Raw genomic sequence first — 20,113 nt, 5'->3', positions numbered from 1 at the left:
TCTTTGGCCAATCAAACCTATTGGCTCCATTTCAATCAAGGTCATAAAATAGTCAGCTAATTGTATACTTATGTGTATAATAGTGCTAGCACATGAATCGAGTCCGAGAGCTCGGATGTGTGCTCTATGCGATGAGCCGTTGCCCTTCGCAACGTTAGAGATAGAAATCTTTGTGTACATACTAGACTACAGTAAGTACGTTGCACTAAACTTGCTTAGTAGTGGTACATCTGAGTGTGAGGGTATAATTCTAAAACGACAAGAGTATGAACGAGCGTAACTAAAGAGTAATAAATTTTTGGAGCAAAGATCTAAATATTCGTCTGCTGGTTGTGTCTTGTCCAAAACAGCAATGCAACCCCAAACAAAAACACCGCTCCTTTGAAGGCTCCGGGTAATGCGTATGCAGTTTAGCACTTGAGAAACTTTGCTTGATCGAAGATTGGAAAAAAATAAAAATCTCTCCTACCCATAACGCCAAATGCTCAAACAGCCAGCCTACCAAAACGCAAGCACACTTGCCATCCCAAATGAAAAACAAAACAAAAACGATTCGGCCGTCCATCGTTGATGCTCTCACCCATGCATATGCTTGTTTGTTAAATGAGCTGTTGCGTAAAGATCGTGTGCCGCTCTTGCTAGCACTAATTGTGATGCTGAGATTTGATGTTCGTCTTTGTTGAGTTCAAGGATTCGTCCCTCCCCCCAAGCGCCCAGCCGTGCATTTTTCATACAGTGAGCATATATGTCGGAATTTGTCGTTGCTGCACCGAAAGAGAAAAGAAAGAAAGAAAGAAAAAAAAAAAAAGAGGAAGAGAAAATCACCTTAGCCCATTCGCGCCCTTCTCGACGATGAATCTCACAGGCTTCCTCTGCCTCCTGTTCATCATACCTCGCGGCGGGACAACAGGCTTCATCATCGGCCCCATTCCACCAGCAGCAGCTCCACCAAATGCCATACCCAAGCCCCCTCCGCCGCCAGAGTTGCCAAACGGACTCGGTGCCAGCCCGCCTGTCTCTGAAGCGCCATCGTCGGGGCTTGTCACGCTGTTTCCGTTTGTACTGCTGCCATTGATGGGCGTCTGGGGCCGAGGCACGTTCATATGGTTGTTCATCAATAGCGCCGGGTCCACAGTCCTCTGCGTGGAGGAGAAGGATGTACCACGAGTGATGCTCATAGGTAGCCAGCGCCCAGGACCTCGCTCGTCAAAGCCCCACCGCACAACACCGCCGCTTGCAAGCCAAGGCCCAAGATTCTTGCACTGCGACACGTCCACCCACTCGAGGCGGCCGCACCCTTCGAGAACATTGTCAATGCCTACACCCGTGACACGGACGCATCCCCTCACTGAAAGCCCACGGAGTTCGTTGAGGTGGAGAGCAATGCAGCCCAGCGAGGCATCGCTCACAGCAGAGCCACAGAAAGCCAGGCGTAGCTCACGGAGTTGAGGGAGGCCAAGAGCAACAACTTCTGTCGCGGTGTCGGAGAGTGCACAGCAGAAGGACAGATCGAGATGTGTGAGCTGCTTGGCGGAGTTAACAAGCGCGACAATCGCATTATCTGACAGGTAGGTGCAATCGGCGAGACAGAGTCGTGTTAGGTGTGGGAAGCGGAAGGGCGCCCAAGATTGGAATCCCGCATCAGAGATGGAGGTACACCGTGTCAGAGATAAGCTCTCGATGCGAGAAGAGGCGTGCGCGGCGAGGTGGACCATCGACCGGTCGGTGATGTGTTTGCAGTAGGAAAGGTTGAGATGCTTGAGCTTAGGACAGCCAATGATGGTTCCCGGCGGAGGGGTGTTGGGCTGGACGGCTTGTTGATGCCATTGGATAGCTGGCATCCTCATGTTCCTGCCCTTGCCAGGAGCGCCAGAGCTGGAAATGACAACCTGCTTGCGCTCGGGTGGTGGCTCTGGGACGACCCAGCCCACGACTCGAGCAAGAAGATTATCGCCCACCTTGCGACAATTGCTCCAGTCGACCTCCTCCAGCTCCTTGGAATTCTCGCTCATTTCTAGGATCTGGCTAGCGCTGACATCCCACACCGACCTCATACGCCATGACTTGATGTTCTTGCCGCAAAGCTTGTAGAATGCCTGAAAGCCGTCGTCCGTGACATGGAAACAATTCGATATGTCAACCATTGTCGGGCGACAGCCGAGAAAAGGCCCGATGACATTAGCCAAAGCCCAGTCGGTGACGTGCCGGTTGAAGGCGGACAGGTCGACTTGTTTACAGAGCTTCTCTGAGGTCGTCAGAAGCCGCCGCCAGTGTGAGCATACCCGTCGAGCTCGCAGCAGCTCCACGATGTCGAGGTGCTCAAACACCATGACGAGGACGTCATCAGGCAAAGCTGGCGTCTGCAGATTCTGCAGTGAAGCTGGCCGGAGGGACAATGTCCTCTGCTTTTTGAACTGAGGTTGATCATCATTCTCCGGCGGCGTATTCGGAGTTGAGAATGAATAGAGCTTCAGTGGGCTGCTCTCAAAGGTCTGCGAGGTCTTGAGACCGTTCGTTCCAGGGGATGATGGGGATTCTGGAGGAGTAGGTGTGGTGGGCACAGTGGGCACGGTAGGCACTGGAGGCGCCAAGGAGTTCCGCCGACGACTCCTGATGTTCTCCATGTCCACGCTCAAGAACGGATCCGGATCTGTATGCGATCTGGTCCCTGGCGTCTCATCGGCCACAGGCACGTTTGGTTTCGTGGGCACTGTGAATGTGACTTGTGGGAGCTTCGATAAGTCCGAGTCTGTGTCTGAAGACCCAAATCCTTGCGCATCTTTCATTTCGACGTCGTCTTTGGGATGGGTCTCATATCGCTTCCGTGCCGTCTCTTCCACCTGGGAGCGCACTCCTGGAGGGCACCTCTTCCAAAGCTCTTCAAGTGCAGGCCCTCCAATCATCAGACATTCTACTGAGGTAACGGTTCGTACGGTCGCCGTACGCGCCGAGGCGAGCCCCAGGCTGGCAACCTCACCAAAATACTGACCGGCCTTCAGGCGGGGGCGCACCATGGAGGACCTCGTCATCCTCTTGATGCTTTCGCCGTTCGGCGTCTCCCGAACCACCTCGCATTCGCCTCGAACGATGAAGTAAATCTCACTTCCGGGGCTGCCTTGGCGCACAATGTCGGTGAAGGGCGGGTAAGAGACGGGGTGCGCGCTCAACCCAAGGAAGTGAAGGATATCGGACGGAAGCTCAGAGAACAGCGACAGCTCCTTTAGCGTGGTCCGAACATTGATGAAGCCGCTCCCGAGGGCGCTCCCTCCCACGGCTGGATCTTCGATGACGCCCGGGCTCGGTGATTTCCTCTTCTTCGAGTTCACAACAGTACCCTCCCTGATAGCGCCGGCATCGCCAGTGGTGACCTGGCCTGGAGCTGCCTCTCGCGCCACGGTACCGCTCTTGTCAGTGCTCCTCGCCCCTCTTTCTTGTTGTTTCTTCTTCAAGATCGCCAGCCTTTCCTGGGCTTCTTGGAGGATCGCCTTCTCCATGTCAGGGAACCTAGGGAGCTCCACATTGAGGTCTTCCTTCTTAAGGACCACAAGCAAACATTTGGTCCGCGCGACGATAGTGGCTGTGCGTGGCATTTTCATGAGTACGCCTATCTCGCCGAAAAAGGCGCCGGGCTTAAGCTCTGCGTACACCGCCTCCCCATCGCGGGATGTGACAGCCACAACGCCTCGCACCAGCCAGTACATTGCCAAAGCATTGTCTCCCTCTGTCAAGATCACGTCGTGCGCGGCATGAACCTGTGGTCTTAGGTGTCTGCCGACAGCAGCAAGAAACTCGTCAGGGGCGGACATGAACAGCGGAAAGGACCGTATTCGATCGACGAGATCCAGTGGCATGTCAGGTATTGTACTCGCCGCAAGGGGAGATGGCCGTATCGGCCGGGCGGGATTGGTCTCGACATTGAAAGACCGAATCAATGACGATACGGACTCCGGTAAAGGCTGACCATTTGCCTGGTATTGTGCATGATGATGTGCCAACGCCCGGTAGGGCGACGGCGGGGGGGTCGGGACTCGACCCCGCCTCATAGTCATGGATGCAAAAACCCTTCTCCTCTTCGGTAATCACACCAGGGTATAGTAGATATAACACTGGCTTTCGCCGCTCTTGACAAAGTGTTCTTGGATCGCACTCCCATGCGGCAGTTGCCCTTGGGTAAACGGTCCACCGTTGCTTCTCGATGAATCCAACGTCCTTCCTCAGTGCTGATCCGCGTCGACTTGTTTGCTTTCTGTGTCAAATCGCCATTCGTATACACTAATCATGCCTTGTCAGGTGTTGCTCGAGATGGACATGAGCGTTGCCAGCAAGGTCCCACGGTGGACGTAGATTTTAATGGACGATCCGACAAACGGGGGATGTTGAAAGCTCGACGGCCCTGAAAGTATCCTGCGAGACCACGTGCCCAACAATTTTGGACGTCGCAGCTCCCAACTGTAGAGATTCGGCTGTAGGTGGATTCGAAGCACAGAGGGGTTCGAAGACAAGTTCGCCGGCTGCCTCTGGCGGCCTGGAGGGGCAGGTCGGAGGTGGGCACCTTACGAGAGCCTTCCGATGCGGGAGGTCGAGGGAAGCCTCCTACGACGAGGACGTTGTCAGGTCAGTCTCCAATGCTTCGTCCAGTGTTCCCCGGCTCCAAAAGCTGGCAGGAGCTAAGCTATACCTGGATAGGTTTTAAACGTACGAGAAAAGTGCCGACTTGAGACGATTGGAGCTTCAGGCCAGGGCCATATGCTGCTTCTGGCCTACAGAAGCTAGGTAGGTAGGTAGTCGCTTCCAAGACAGAAACGGCGCAGGTAATGCGGGAAAATCTCGACCAGGGCGTTGTTCGGACAGGGAATTTGTAGGATGGAATAAACAGGGCGTTTGAGAGACGCTGAAGCGCGCGCGTGTAGGGAGGAGAGTGTACGGTCCCAAAGTTGCTGTTGTGTCAACGAGGAGGGGTTGGTCGCGCGCTTGTCGGAGGGTCGGGATGGAGAATGACAAAGTGGGCGCTGCGGCTGGGAGGTAGGCTGGTAATGTTGGTAGAGTGATACGCTATGACGAGGTCAGGCTGCCCTAGGGATGAAACACAAAGGGCCCGCCTGTAGCTGGATGATAGGGCCCGCCTGGTAGCTGAGAATTCGGGTTCTCTAGTGTTATGAAGAGCTTGACGAAATGTCTCTCCTGGAGGGTCGAGATGGGAAAGTTGATGCCTATCTTCTTGTCGGCTCCAGAGGCGCGTGGGGCTCGGACTCAGACTAGACTGGGGTCGGCTGCCCTCCCCGGGACGATCTAGCAATTGATGCCAATAGGACGATGATAAAATGAAGGGGAAAAAAAAATCCAGATGTCGCTGCTAGAAGGTCTAGTGGCGTCAATGCTATTACCCAATGGCTGGGCAATCGGGGTCTCCCTTGTATGACGGTCTCGAAGGCTGAATAGGCAGGAGAGACAAGATGAGTCTGCTGGCTGCATGAAACAATAAAAAAAAAGCTGTATGCAACTCTGCGTGATGATGCTTGGCGCGCCGCCGCAGCTGGAATGGTGTCCTCCAAATGCAGGTTCCCGAGGCTTGCTTCTGCGACTCGGGAGGAGGGTGGTAGTGTGACAAGGTGCGATCAGGTCCTCCGTGAGCTCTGTGTGTGTGTGTCTCTCTCTCTCTCTCTGTAGTAGGGTAGCCGTCCTCGAAGGTGTTAGCGAGAAGAGGGATCAGTACTGTCAAGCTGTCTGTATGTATGTGCGTTTTGTGTATGTGCTCTGGTATTCCCTCTCAAGATAACTGAGCGAGCGCAAAGGTCTCGCAGAATCAAGAAGGGCGATTCCCAGTAGCTGATGGAGATCTAATGCGCGATTGGCGTCGTGTCTCAGAAGCGGTCAGGGAACGGATCCGGGACCGTGGGATCGGAACCTGTCCAAGGCTGAGAAAAGCAATAGCGCCAGCCCAACGGTCAGGGTGCCGTAGGAGGACGACGACGAGAGGAAGAGGGACAGAGGCGTGTTTAGACTTTGCCACTCGTGCGAAGAGTGAGATCTGGAGGACGATTGTGGACGTGACGCGGGTAGCACATGCGCGAGGAAAAAGAGAGAGAAGAGGAAGATCGGGACCAGCTTGCAAGTCGCGCAAGGACAAGGGCGCGAGAAAGGATGTCGAAGCTAGATCACATTTGTAAACATGATTTGGTGTGTGATGTGCGGTGTCTGGGTACTCTGCCTGCCTGACTCTCTGATGCGCTGGAGACAAAATGTGGGCGCCCTGACATTCGTTGGCGTCTGGTCGTTGGCACACTGTGATGTGGCCCTCCTCGGCTTTTGGAAGGGGGCGCGTCTCTTTCCTGCCAGCTTGTCCAGACACAGCTGCATGCAACATGTATAGTACTCTCTCCTACCCCAGCCCTGCCATGCCGTGCCATCGTCCATGCCATATCCACGTCCCACATCCCACGTCCTCGCTGGAAAGTAGCCGGCTCGTCGTTGGACGGGATGAGCTGCGGGCCGGGGGGGGGGGGGGGGGGAAGGTTAAGGGCCAGCCCCAAAGGGAGCTCGGCGCGCGCGCTGGCCTGGCCACATGCAGGGACCCCTGAGGGACGGCAGCAAGTGGCTCAACCTTGATCAAGCTTCTTGGGCTTCTAAATTTTCCAGAACTTCTAGAAGGGCTGAAAAGTCGTGGGAACCCGGGCCAGCTGGGCTCCAAGTGCCGCCAGCTAAGCCCGCTAAGGCAGGTTGAAGGTTCTCTCATAAGCTGACGTGCATCTTGGACGTAAACGAGCACCACCCGGGGCATTTCGTCACTAGAGATCAGGCAGTTCAGAAGGGGTGTGTATCACTACTGGTCTGTCATGGACATGGCCAACCTGCTGCTAGCCAGACCCTACTTACGACAAGCCGGTCACCTCGTTCATGTGGGCCACATGTGCAAAGGGAGTCAAGTAGGGACGATTCTGAACTGAGCGATCTCGGCTAGGAGACTCCAGAGCCCAGACTGACCTGAGTGGGCAGATCAGTTCTCCAAATGTCGGTGTGGGCGTTGGTCCCTAGCTGTCTGCCCTGGCTGGCCTTGATCGGTGTGGGTTCACAATCGAGCTCCTGGCAAAGCCTCAAAGAGGTAAAGAATCTGATGGCGGGGCTTTGTTTCGAATTGGTGAGGGGGGGCAGTGGGGGGGATTCTAAGCTCCCTTTCCCCAAAGGTACTTGGAGTTAATGATATTCAGCTCATAAGTGAATGCGTTCTGAAGCGCCTATCGGTCATAAAAAAGAATGTGCCTGTCGCTACTTGTGGCCGCGTACTGGCCACACCGAAGAGGGGGAGCAGGTCTTGTGTTGGAAAGAGTAATTGAGTGGGTGCTTTAGTCTATCTGCGGAGACCCCCCTCCTCCTTCCCTCACCTTCTTTTCCCCCTCCCCCTCTTCCCCCGAAACCCCACCAGCCCACCTGGCTGGCAACGTTGGTAGGATCATGATGGCGGGCCTGCCCGGGGCTAGACGCTAGTGCTGTCCCCGGTCGATCCACCAGTTCGCCAGACTTTGTCTTTCTTTTTTCTATTTTCCCTTTGCACCTCAGCGTGGTGGCTGCTACATACATGATCTCGCGCAGGATGATGGCGAAATTTGACAGCTGCAAGGACTCCTTGGTCGTGGCAGACATGCTTAGCCACTCAGTTCCGCAGGATGTGGATTTGCATGCCGAGGAAGGAACGTTGGCATCTCAAGATCTCATCCCCATCTCAGGGTCTCGTGGGGTCAAGTAGCTGGGCGGTCCCTGCGTAGAAGCTGCCTTCTGTGAAGCGTGGAAGCCTTTTCTAGCGCTTGGCCTGTGTGCCTTTAGGTGCTGGACAGCACTAGCTTGCACCCTCTCCACTCTTCTTCTCATCAGACCACACACACTCTCTCTCTTTCTCTCTCCCTTACCCAAAAAAAACTTTACTCTACTCGTGAACATCAAGGCATTGAACCGTCCTCTAAGGCGCTTGCTCTCGAACAACGACGACGCCCATACCATATCCCATTCAGGGTGCCCAATCAACATCAGTATCGACTGCTGCAGCCCCACGACACATCGGTCATACCGAAGAGTTGCAGCGAGGCGGCTTACGGCGTCAGTCAGTCTACTGTCACCTTGGGTACACGCTCTGTGCCAGCCCACCAACCAGGCATGTACCATAGTAGCTGCAGCCTTATCTGCCCTTGCAGACAACAACAGACGCGTGCATACCATAGTACATGCATCGTATGTATGTCTACATGCGCCGACTTTCCAGACCATAGCAGCTCCTGCGGATCTCTATTGGAGTTGTGCAATCTGCCACTGACGTACAGCCACGCGCCATCGGTGCCACTTCCTGCCCGCAAGCCCGATCGGCACCAGACAGGAAGGTCGTACTGCATCATATTGCATCGCAGTCCAGACGACGCAGACGAGCTAGTAACCATATGACCACAGGACCACAGTACGACAGCTCTCCGTCGTAGCGTCCACGGATCGATCTAATCGGACGCACAATGAATCTGGGCCTGTCTTCTGAACCCGTCTGTTCCTGCGCCAAACTGAATAAACGATGCACCATACGTGCGACCTTCCACCGAATTGTCTTTGATAACAGCAAATGGAAAAATCGAGATGTGCTTGCGAGGAGAATCTATATCCTGGTCTTGCAGCATTAATTTTACTATTAGATATCATGCATGTGCGCGAGCTACGGAGTTGCAGTCTTGCCCTTTCCACCCTCATCTACCCTCATCTACCCTCATCTACCCCCTCTCCCCCGTCCATCCATACCCCTTCGGCGCTTCTTGGTGATGCACGTCCCATCTGAGTCGATCACCACGAAAACACAGTGATCCAATTTTTGGAATCGGTGATGCCTCAGCGGCCCATGCTATCGACCAAGTATTCAAGAGGGCCCGAGCTCGCTCCTTGCATTGAACTTTCAGGCTGGCTGCACCTAGCAATTGAAGCTCACGACCAAGCGTTTGCCCCGTCACCACCAACTGCAGTCGCGACTGGTTTTGGGACGTGGTGGCCAACACACACAAACCATGGCGAGTATTCGTGCCGCTGTGTACTGAATATGAGAGGAGGTGCATACTGACTGCACCAGGCCGAGACCGTCTTTGGTCATTACCTCTCTCTGTGGCCTTGAACCACTTGGATTGGCGCCTCGGATACACTGTCGCCTGACGATCTCTCCTCCCACGGCTCCTCCCTCTCGTATGTGGCTGAGAGTCTTTGTTCATTGCTGTCCACGCAGTCGTCATGTGGACCGCCGAGGTCGTGTAGCTTTTTCCTTAGCTTCAGACCCATCAAATGTCTCACCGCCAGTACGTGCACGTCTGAAGAGCAGAGGCGATGTAGCTGTTGCATACCGACACATGGTGTTCCAGCCCACTCTCCAGGGGCTTGTCTCGCCAGTCCCGAGATTTGTGTCTCCTTTCTCAAGGCAAATCCTGCTGAGAGGTCTCGACAGTGTCGTCTCCTTCAGGAAGACAATCACTCAGTGTCTCAGAGTCTCGCTTGTCCATGCTGCTCTCCCACTCTCTCTGTATTTCTTCTTCTTTTTTTTTTGGTTCGTTCGATTGTTCCGCATTCCCTGGAGTGGGGTTGGATGGTTGGTAGCAGGGCGGCGTTCGCTGCCAGATGATGTCCCAGCTGCTTGGGAACATGAAGCTCAGATGCCGCACGTCCCGAACCCACAGTCCGTCTCGCCCCCCGTGAGGTTACAGCAGATCGACCCACCAGCACAAAAACATGATTCCACCATGGGTTCAACGTCCTGTTGGTTGTCATGGAAGTCATCTACCACGATCTCCGTCTCAGGTATCTCCTGCGCAGAAGGCTCGGTGATCGCCACGTTGTTGTCCTGGACAAGCGGGCTCTGTCTTGGTGATGGAATCACAAAGGCCGTCGTCGCCGATGCCGCGATACAGAGCAGGGCAAGAAAGGTGGTCTTCATCTTGTCGGCTGTAAATTTGATATTGGTTTAGGTAGAATGTTGAAGGAATATGTTTGCTGGCTGTGGATGTCTCAAACGATGGCGAATGAGCGATTGTTGGGGTTGGAGGTAAAGAAGAGAGGTACTGAACGAAACACCTTGGTGCGGCTCTAGGTATTACCACACGAGAAAACGTAGGGACGGAACGCTCACAGCAGTACTACTAATACGCGCCCATGATGTGAGCACACGACCAGACCTTGCGTTATATATTCTTTTCCGAGCAGATGCATTCCTGCATAGTGGTAATATTCCATCGTAGCAAGCGAAGCCACTAGTTCCCCGGGATGCATTAAGAACCAATAAATCCTGCTCAACGCAATCTCACGAAATCACCCCGCTGCAACGGAGATACTCTGGTAGAATGGTAACGGTCCTCTCCAAATTATCCACCCGTCGTACCGGAATAGAAAGTCTTAGGGCTTGGCAGACTGGGGGCCGGATAACAAACAGGGGCCTTTCTTGCACAGAACCACAGAAGGGTCAGCAAGAGTGCAGGCCCCCTTTGAGCCGAGGTCACAACACACAAAGAAGGAGGAGAAAGAGAGAAGGAAATGAAAGAAAGAAGCGGTAGGATGTTGGTCAGCAGCCACACATCCTTTCGTCGGCATTTCCTAAAAGAAGAAAATCACTCCCCGCCTCCTTCTGGGTTCTTCCTCCTCCATCGTTCCCCTCAAGGCCCAGAGCCTCAATCTCGCGTCCTTTTTTGACCAACAATAACGAGCTTCCTGAAACGGATCTCATCTGATCTCTGGAAACGGCCACGGGTACCCTAAAAAGAGGACCCTGTACCGCCCAATCCCTCCAATAGTCCCACGGAAATGGGGAAAGGGAAAGCAAAAAAGGGTTCCCGGGGACTTTCTTGTTGGCCGGGTCCAGACCTTTTGGAGGCTCTGCCTCCGTGAATGGTGGGTGGCCGCTTTTGGTTCGACCTCTTGGCTCTTTATTCCTTCTTCCTTGGGAGAAAGCTCGCATTCTATCACTACTACTATAGCATATGTCGTTATTTTTCCGGTCGGTGTCATCACTTTATGTTCAGCTGCACTGCCCATGTGATCGGGGACTTGGCCGAGGCTGACTGGCATCCTTGAAATCTGACCAGACTGCATGTTCCCTGGAAAATACAAGCGAGGTGAAGTAAGCACCTTGCATCCTGAATTTGATGTCTCTTCCAAAGGTGGAGGGTGAAGCAAAACAGCCTAGGTTATAAATACGAATCTTACCCCGTCTTCAGCTTCTCTATCGATGAGCGAGTTCCGTAGCCGTCGCTGCTTAGACCATGATCGCGAAACTTCGTAGAACGAGATTGTCGAGCTTGCACCCTTGGACCTCCCCACCGGGAGCCAAGCCTGGTATGCCTCCACTCTGGACTCAACGTCAGCCGCTTGTCAGTTTATCTCTGTGAAGCCTAGGAGTCGCAGTGGTTATGCTCAACTGATGTGAGCCTGGCCGAGATACGCCGACGAGGACATAGTTACGCCTAATTAGACCTCTTGCGTTGCCCGTAGCCATTCTATGAGGAGGATCAGTCCGAACAAACATGACGGTCTTTTCTCTCAACAAATGCCCAATGCATGCAAGCACGGATGCCGCTCCATGATGGTGATGACGATGGTGGTGGTGGTGATGATGATGACGAGACGCAAAGACTAGGAACGCGCCAGGCGGGCTAGACCTGCGCCCAAGGCTCGATAGCTCTCGCCCCTTGCAAGTTAGCCAGCCGTGGAGTGCTTGACACAGCGTGAATGGGAATTTAGACTTGGAATCGGTCCAAGTATTTAAGCAGAATGCTGTTCTTCGTGTTTGAGCATTGCGATGCTGCAACACCGGATTATACGACGTTCAGCCACATCTCAAGAATCACCTGACGTGCGTCTATATTTTCAACGACAAATCGCTTTGAAGGGGGAGGGAAACAATCTATTTTGTATCCAAGATGCACTGTCGAATGATACTTGCCGGCATTCTCACTAGTGGCCTCTGTAACCTTGTCACCCAGACCAAACCAGTCAGTCTCGCATCCTGTCGCTGCTCCTGTCTTGGAAAGATTTATCACGGAATTGCATGTATCACCTCAGAACAGAACGCTGATCTTCACTATCCTCTGCAGGCCACTCCGTCTCTGTTAGTCGCCAGCCCCCATGAAAACATGACCACGATCGCGCTCAGCAGCAGCTCTGTGGTGAAAACAGGACACCAAGACCCGGTCTTCGAGTGTGGGGAGTACACCGTAGCCGACGACGCCGTCGTCCTGATGGCGAAGAGCCTTTCGCGGGTAAAGGGCAGGCCTCCTAGTAATGACGCACACCAGTGCGGACAGGTAGCTTGTTACTATAAGGCAGCCATTAGCTGGTGCAATGATGTACGGTCTTCTCCCACTGGCTTTTCTCTGCTCTCGATTTTCCCCTTCCTTTCTCCCCCAACTGATATCTGAGGAACTCCTTCTTGCGGAGTCGATTGCTTCTCGTACTAGCTGCAAAGTCCGCTTCAAGTGCCAAAAACAGGCTCACTGACCACCTCCATGATAAAAACAGAGCGATGAGTACATGGTGCTGCCGGACTGGCTGACTCTCGCGAAGGCTGCCAGGGCGATTGCGGTCACTTGCCGATCTAACGACACAAGGATGGTATTCGGGCACTCTACATACCATATGCTGAGCGGCAAGGTTTCCTATCCTGAAGGATATAGCCTTGTGGTCAAGGGCGGGCAGAACTGCTAAATGCCCACTGCTTCTCAAGCTCACCATGTCGTATAAGGCCTACGTGCAGATGTCGCCATCATGTGCAGTTTGGCAAGCTGTTGTGGTTAACTCAATCTGCGATTTGAGAGGCGTATTGTGCAGTGGATTCAGAAAGCCTATCAGATGTCTTCTTTCAGCCACTGCGTCAAGACATTGTCTCGAACTGGTACGTGAACGTAGGCTGTCTAGCAGTCTCCACTGAAACTCAGCAGCAGGCTGTCTCAGACTGCCTGCTCAAGCCAGGCATCATCACATCAATATGTGGGATATCCATGAGCATCGAACATGACGAATAGAGAGAAGGGGCACCCGTTGGATTGTCAACACATCCCAAGACTAGTTTCATTCGTCACAAAACAAGATAGATAATCTCTCGCATCATTGACGAAGTAAATCAATCATTCCTTACATTTCCAGGTGTGAGGTTGGAATTAGGCTCAGGGTTAGGGCTATCCCCACGCACTTGCTGACATACAGTGTTGGTCATTCGTCCGGAATTAGTACCTGGTTGGGCCCGAGAGCTCGAAGCTTCCAGGGCGACGGATGGCAAACGTCATTTTTGGCTCTGACAAACTTCGATTTCCATCAACTCCGATTTCAATTTCATCGACCTTCGTTTTCTCTTGAAGTCCCCCTCCCCCTCCTCCGCCGCGCCTTCGCTATTCTCCTTCCATTTCTTCATCAACCACCTTCTCATTGGCCAACTGATCAACATCTCAACACAAATGTCCTTCACAATCACCCTGCGCCAGGGCCCCGCCCGTCTGGCCACCCGCCTACCTGAAATCGCCCGACCCGCGACGAAGGCCACTCTCTTCTCATCCTCCTCAATCGCTGCACGCGCATTCCACCAGTCCGCTCGCCGGTCAAATGCCTTCTTCACATCCCAGACCACTCTCGCCCTCGCGCGCTCATCACCGAGCAAGTCGACTTCCCTCGTAAGCCGCTTTGTCGCCGGTGGCAGCAAGCGCGGTTATCAGTCACAAGCGGGCACTGCAACCGACAACACCTCGGTGCTGCGCAAGCTCGCAGTCGGTGGAGCCATCTTTGGCGGTACCCTGGTGGCTGTAAATGCCGTTTTCAACCGAGAGACCCGCGAGGATGGTGGCATGCCTCTGTTCGAGCGGAGCTACCTCAACCAGACCTTCCTGCACACAGGTCTGGGCATCGGCATCATCGGTGTTACGGCCAGACAGATGGTACAGAGCGGGTTTGTGTACCGGCTGATGGTCACAAACCCCTGGGTAGTCATGATCGGTGGTCTGGCCATGAGCTTTGGTACGATGATCGGCACGAGGATGGTGGATCCTGACAAGTAAGTTTTGCTTTTTCCGAAAAATCCGGTGATGCGCGAGTAGCAACGCTGACGAGGCACGCAAACAACAGCTACGTTCCCAAGTACGCCCTCTGGACCGCCTTCAATGCCACCCAGGCCGCTCTGATTGCGCCCCTCGTCGCCTTCGTCCCCGGCGCCCTGCTCGCCCGCGCCGGTCTTTACACTGTGGCTATGATGGGCTCCATTTCCTTCGTTGGTGCGACCGCCAAGCAGGAGAAGTACCTCTACATCGGCGGACCTCTCCTGGCTGGTGCCGGTCTTGTCATGGCTTCCGGCTTTGCGCCGCTCATCCTTCCTGCAACCGCCGTCCGAACACTCGCGTTCACCGAGAACATCTGGCTGTGGGGTGGATTGGCACTATTTGGTGGCTTCACGCTGTATGACGTACAGAAGGTGTTGTACCACGCTAGGCTGGCCGAGCGAGGCGTGATCAAGAAGGATCCCGTCAACGAGAGCATTGCGCTCGAGCTGGATTTCCTGAACATCTTCATCCGGATGGTGCAGATTCTGATGATGCAGCAGAACAAGAGGAAGTAAAAAGGTTGGAATAGCCGAGAAGTAGGAGGACAGGGTGGTGTGGTGAGGATTTGCAATGCGGCGGAAGAGCTGCTGCTGGTAGTGGAGTTAGGAGTTGATGTATTGGACATTCTCCTCTCACATTCATGGTTTCATGGTAATAATGTGGTGGTCTGCAAAAGGCCAGGTCAATCAGTCTGGCGTTTTTGCGCATAGCTCTCAAATCAAATTGTAAAAACAAAATAAAAAAGAAGAATATCCAATCATCCAGGCTTCCTCATATCTCCACAGCTGTATCTGTACACATGATGTTATCGTACGGTTTGCCCACGGCACCGTGTTTTTTTCACGCCTAATACCTCTTATGTTTCGGCACTCTCGACTATTTCAGAGAGGGAAATTCCCTAACATAATGGCTGGCACACTGATAGCCCGAGGGGTTCTTGTCCAGGTACAGCTGGTGATAGTCCTCAGCATCCCACCACTGCCCCGCCTCGATGACCTCGGTCGCCACCTTGCCGCTGTACCACTGCTCATTGACCTTGGCGGTGATCTCCTCTGCAACCCTCTTCTGCTCGGCGTCGTGGTAGAAGATGCCAGAGCGGTACTGGGTCCCGCGGTCGTTGCCCTGTCTGTTCTTGGTGGTCGGGTCGTGCATGCGGTAGAAGAACTCGAGGAGCTGGGCGTACGTGATCTTGGTGGGGTCGTAGATCAGCTGCGTCGCCTCGGCGTCTGTATACGTGTTACCAGTTAATTTTGATCTGACCCAATTCTCGACTCTTGGGTTGGGGTTGGGGGGGGGGGGGGATTGGTAACACGCACGCCCCGTCTCGCCTGTGCAGACTGCCCGGTAACTCGGGCTCTTGGTGTCACCACCAATGTAGCCCACGCGCGCATCATACAGCCCCTTGTCCGCAAAGTGCTTCCGGTAGATGTGCTCGACGCCCCAGAAGCAGCCCGCGGCGATGGTAGCCTTTTGCGCGCCTTCCGGGATGTGAGCCGAGGTGGCACCGACGCCGTTCTCTGTGGCGACGCCGAGGAAGGAGGCGCTGGTAAAGGGGCGGGTCAGGCGGGCTAAGAAGCCGGGCATGGTAGAGGTCATGGTCGAGAAGAGGAATGCCAGGAGGAAGATGGCTGTGGTTGTGAGGATTGCGGTAGGTGAAGTGGAATGGGGGCGACGGTGTTGAGTTTGAGAAGACAGTTTGGAAATTTCTTGAAAGAGGTTTGTCTGTGAAGAAGTGTTGAGATGGAGGGGGCAGTTTGGTGTAAATAAATCCCAAGATATATACTTGTATAGAGAAATTGACTATAGGAAGGAAGATTTGGGGAGGCTGTGGAAAGTCGTGACGTTTTGTTTAGTATGCGGATTTGCCTCTTTGGATCGGCATGACAAATCCTAGGGGACCAGGGACCAGCTACTTACAGTACAGGGAGCGGGTCTGACCCTAGAGCTGTGGGCGGGGCAAATGCAAGGCACACAGCACGTCACTGCACCCCGCGCTGCGCACATCAGTAAGTACCCAATCAACTGAGTCTGGTGAGTTCAGCGACTTGCCTCTCTTGTAGTTGTGACCGTCCCAAGATAATCTTTAGCCCTTTTTTCTTCTTCTTCGAATTCTAATCATCCATGTAACACGTCCCAAACATAGCCCATGAGATGCTTGCTTTTCTAGTTACTGTAACCTGCTTCAAGTATATGCTGGGGAGGCTGAGAAAAGTATAAGCAGACCATTGATGATACAACCAATGTGCCAGCAGTAATCAAAATTGCCCAAGAGAGGTTAGCCTTAGAACACCCGTTCATTACAGGTGAGATGAATCACCTCTTTAGATCTTCTTCCTCAGCTACATGCCCCCCGCCACCGTGTCTATCTCATCTTAGCATCCAACTGTTTCGTCTCCAGGCATGTCTCGGACATTATGGTACGACGTATGCTCAATTCATTTTCCAGGGGGTCATATCATGCAGCTAGCCTGTGGCGCCATCCCGAGGAGAAGAGGCGAGATTGAGATGGTAGGTGAACCTTGTTTCTCTGCACAAACATTGAACCTTGCCGATGGGGCGCTTCGGTGATTGATCTCTATGGTGATCATACTTGCTGAATCTTGTGTTTACCTGTTTATTGGGGAGGTAGCTGGGAGCTATGCAAGCTGAGGCCGGGCTGGTAATATTGAGAGAGGCTTGATCCTGGCATTTTGTAGAGGTATGAAAGTCATGTTCCATGGCAGGAGTTCCTACTCAGCATATAGAAGTACAATATAGGCCGTTTAGGTCCAATGATACGTTCACTCCAGGATTTGAGCAGGCAAGGAAAGATATAGAGGTAAGTATGAGACACATGGAGAAAAGATATGGATCGAGAAAGAGAGTTCTTGCTCGTTCCGCTCCATACTACTTCTTCTTCTCTCTGGATAAGGACTAAAAGAAATTAGCTGGTATCATCAAGACTTAAAATTCTCCCAACACTTTAGCACCGCCTGTGATTCCTCTTTTAATCCTCTATCCATCTTTAAACCTGGTCCTAGGATGGCGTACGTCAAAAACTCGTAGCGGGTTCATTTGGATTGTGTGTTTCTCTCTGAGTCTACAATAAAAGGTTAGGGGAGAGAAGAGAGAACACAGCTGGGGTAAATCGTGGTATTAGCTTGTGCTGGCCTCGTGCGCACCAGCGGTCTCGTCCTACAAAGTCGTCTGCTGCTCAACAGCTTTGAAGCTGACCAACAGACGCAGCAGATGTGCACGCATATTTTGGAACCTGGATCCCACTAGAACTGCACCAGGGCCCCCGTCCTGCCCACTCTCTGCTAATCAGATCTAACGTCCGTGCCAACGGCTTACCGCATCGGACTGGGTGACATCCGGAAAGGTAAAGGGCCTTGAGTGTTTTGATCTGGGGAAAAGATAATTATATAAACACCATTTGAATAATGGATGCTGCCTGATCTGATAACTCTATTTATTCCAAAATGTAGGTCACTAGGTGGATGATAGGGAATAATGAGCTGGAAATATCGGATGTCAGGGTCATGAGATATGTCAGTTAATTGTTTTCGTCGCTCGTACTAGGCAAGGCTGTTACCGAGGAACATTACATTCTGTACAGTTCTAGAATTGAGAGATTCTGCCTTGTAACGAAATCATGGGATAAATACTCGAATACCTTTGAATAGAATACTTACTTGTCAGATGTTGCAACATATACTTATTATATTAAGTTGACCAAGTTGTACATTCTCAAATTCTAACATTTAAACACTTCAGCATCCTCCAAGTTAAATGTTCTTGTAATAAATATCAACTCAATAAAGCATTTTCGGAATCACCACATCTTTGTTATACCGCCACAATAAAGAGCTGTAATGTGTGTGGAACGCCGCGCCACTATAAGACATAATACCATTCAACCCTCCTTGCAACGCTGTGAGGTTCGCAAAGAACCCATTCCGGATCACCTCCGGCGGGACCTGAAGATGAAACGGCGAATGCGACTTGAGAACAACCCACTCGGGCTCCGTAACAGCAGAGCCTTGAGCCTTTTGCACTCTCTGAATCTCACGCGTCGCATACGCTCGCACTTGTCCGTCGGTCAGCGTCGGTATGTCTGCCCCGAGCTTGATCCACCAAAAATCATCCAGCGTGCCCACTGGAGCGACTTGATATAGTGCTGGCAGCACCGGGATGTTGTACGGGGTAGTAGCGGCTGAATTGTCAATGCTGATAGTCTGATTCATGCCGATGCCGCGCACCAGCCCTGTCCAGTAGCCAGTGGCCGTATGGTACTGCGCGGAGACAGCATGCTCGTCTGGGGTAAGATCCCAACCAGCGAGATTGTAAAGGGTGGGTGGGATAGTGAGGAGGATCTGACCGCATGAAAGAAGGCGAAGACCGACTTCATCGGGGCTGGAGACGAGGAGCTCGGGACGGCCTGATGTTGTGTTTTGACGCTGGCTAGAGATGACTGTGGACTCGTACAGTATGTTTGATAGACCTAAGAACTCGGCTGCTCTTGAATAGAGCTCCGAGTTGTTTCCCCTGGCTGACGTGAGGTAGCCCTGGGTCAGAGCCTGGATGTCCCCCAAATTGAAATATCTCATGACGTAGATGGCGGGCCGTTCCCTGTGCAATTGCATATACAATTGGTACAGCGGCCGACAGATTGTACTTATCTATCCACGCACCGTAAGATAAGTACAGATCCTCTGGAACTGGATCGGGAAGATCGTAGCCGTCCAATATGTACGGATATTGTGACATTGCCGCAGCCATGCGTTGCAAGGCCTCCGCCGCATCAGGGTACTCAGTCGGAGTTACAGATGAACCATTACGAAAATCTGCATATTCCCGAAAGGTGTTGTACAATGGAGCGGGCAAAGATGATCTGGGTGGTGCACCGGCCGCGTTGACGTCGACAGTCGAAGTGTTGATGAGAGGGATCTGGAATTTGGCGAAGAATTCTTCAACGACTGTAAGAGGTTGGTAGACTACTACGCCGATGTCCGCAGTCTTTCCAGTCTTCGGGTCTATGTAGGTCTGTGTGGCACCTCCAAGTTGGGCTTCCCGCTCGATGACTATCACGGTCTTGTTCAAGTCCATGAGTGATACAGCGGCGTGAGCTCCGCTTGCGCCCCCGCCCACAATGCACACATCGCGCTTCACTACCTCGCTCTGGTTTCGGTTGATGTCAATGATCGACCAGCCGTGCGAGACGACTCGAACCGGCGAGGTCAGAGTCGCAAGGAAGAGAAGGTACTTGCGCATTTTGAGCCGTGATGGTGAGTTTGCTTGTTGGACTATGTGAAACAAAGAACACAAACGGTCGTGCCAGAACAATTCGAGTCAAACGCACTCGTCGCTCCGCCTGGTTTTATATTTCATTTTCTGTTTAAATTCCTGGTGTGAAGGAGCAGAGTGATATCGCACCTCATCTTGACCACACTGTGTTGCATGTCCGAGGTCGAGCTCTGAGAAGCCGCAATCACATCCTTAGATCAAGACCAGTATGGGCCGTCCCAAGTAAAAAGAGGCTAGGAATGGTATGCTGGTAGGCAAGTGAACATCAAAGCGGAGTAATTACCCACTTCAAGTTAGTGAATTTGTTTTGCAATGGGACATAGTAGCTATTGCAAGTTCCGGTCGATAAAGAGCCATTGCTCATCAAACGATCCCTAGCAGTAATTGTAGTGGCCTTTTGTTGTTACAGGCAACCTAAGCTAATGCTATGGAGTTAAGTATCGTAGGATTCGACAGGATCCGAGTATTGGAAGAGCGTGTTGGGCTTTCGTCATGAGGTCCATGGCCCCTCCATATGTGAAGCGCATGCAGTTTTTTTACACAGTGCGCCATGCTCCGCCGGCAAGGGGTGTCCGCAGATACGCGTATTGCTATCTGTCTGATGCTGTGGGTGACGTTATTTTTTGTTCCTCGAGGAGCACTCCTGAGGTTGGAGAAATGACTGAGCGAGGAGAAGGAAAATGGAAGTGCATAACGGGCCCCACCTGTTTTGTTATCATTTGGACTCAGAAGCGTTCGTGGCCAAT

The 20,113-nt window shown here is 52.8% G+C and overlaps 5 protein-coding genes across 5 annotated transcripts; 1 reads left to right on the top strand and 4 right to left on the bottom strand.

The window, feature by feature from the left end:
- Positions 1–280: 280 nt before the first annotated feature.
- M406DRAFT_291501 (uncharacterized protein) lies at positions 281–4,043 on the bottom strand (the record flags this gene model as incomplete). Its single annotated transcript, XM_040918971.1, has 3 exons — positions 281–1,082; positions 1,134–2,501; positions 2,571–4,043. 3 exons carry the CDS (start codon positions 4,041–4,043, stop codon positions 822–824), a joined length of 3,102 nt encoding a protein of 1,033 aa, XP_040775391.1. The 3' UTR covers positions 281–821.
- A 5,613-nt stretch (positions 4,044–9,656) lies between these two features.
- Positions 9,657–10,457, bottom strand: M406DRAFT_356546 (uncharacterized protein; the record flags this gene model as incomplete). The annotated part of the gene is made up of 1 exon (XM_040923475.1): positions 9,657–10,457. Exon 1 carries the CDS (start codon positions 9,941–9,943, stop codon positions 9,659–9,661), a length of 285 nt encoding a protein of 94 aa, XP_040775390.1. The 5' UTR covers positions 9,944–10,457.
- A 2,991-nt stretch (positions 10,458–13,448) lies between these two features.
- Positions 13,449–14,596, top strand: M406DRAFT_330769 (uncharacterized protein; the record flags this gene model as incomplete). Its single annotated transcript, XM_040920560.1, has 2 exons — positions 13,449–14,038; positions 14,110–14,596. The coding sequence occupies 2 exons, from the start codon at positions 13,449–13,451 to the stop codon at positions 14,594–14,596; spliced, it is 1,077 nt and encodes a 358-aa protein (XP_040775389.1).
- Positions 14,597–14,756: 160 nt separating this feature from the next.
- M406DRAFT_322602 (PMSR-domain-containing protein) lies at positions 14,757–15,934 on the bottom strand. Its single transcript, XM_040919661.1, has 2 exons — positions 15,398–15,934; positions 14,757–15,307 (listed from the first exon to the last, which is right to left on the bottom strand). The coding sequence occupies exons 1-2, from the start codon at positions 15,663–15,665 to the stop codon at positions 14,958–14,960; spliced, it is 618 nt and encodes a 205-aa protein (XP_040775388.1). The 5' UTR covers positions 15,666–15,934; the 3' UTR covers positions 14,757–14,957.
- A 1,941-nt stretch (positions 15,935–17,875) lies between these two features.
- On the bottom strand, positions 17,876–19,334 carry M406DRAFT_71032 (uncharacterized protein; the record flags this gene model as incomplete). Its single annotated transcript, XM_040925390.1, has 2 exons — positions 17,876–18,692; positions 18,739–19,334. 2 exons carry the CDS (start codon positions 19,332–19,334, stop codon positions 17,876–17,878), a joined length of 1,413 nt encoding a protein of 470 aa, XP_040775387.1.
- Between the last annotated feature and the right edge of the window lie 779 nt (positions 19,335–20,113).

Source organism: Cryphonectria parasitica (genome assembly GCF_011745365.1).
Source record: "Cryphonectria parasitica EP155 unplaced genomic scaffold M406scaffold_5, whole genome shotgun sequence".
Taxonomy (NCBI): domain Eukaryota; kingdom Fungi; phylum Ascomycota; class Sordariomycetes; order Diaporthales; family Cryphonectriaceae; genus Cryphonectria; species Cryphonectria parasitica.
This window is presented reverse-complemented; position numbering and strand designations above follow the sequence as displayed.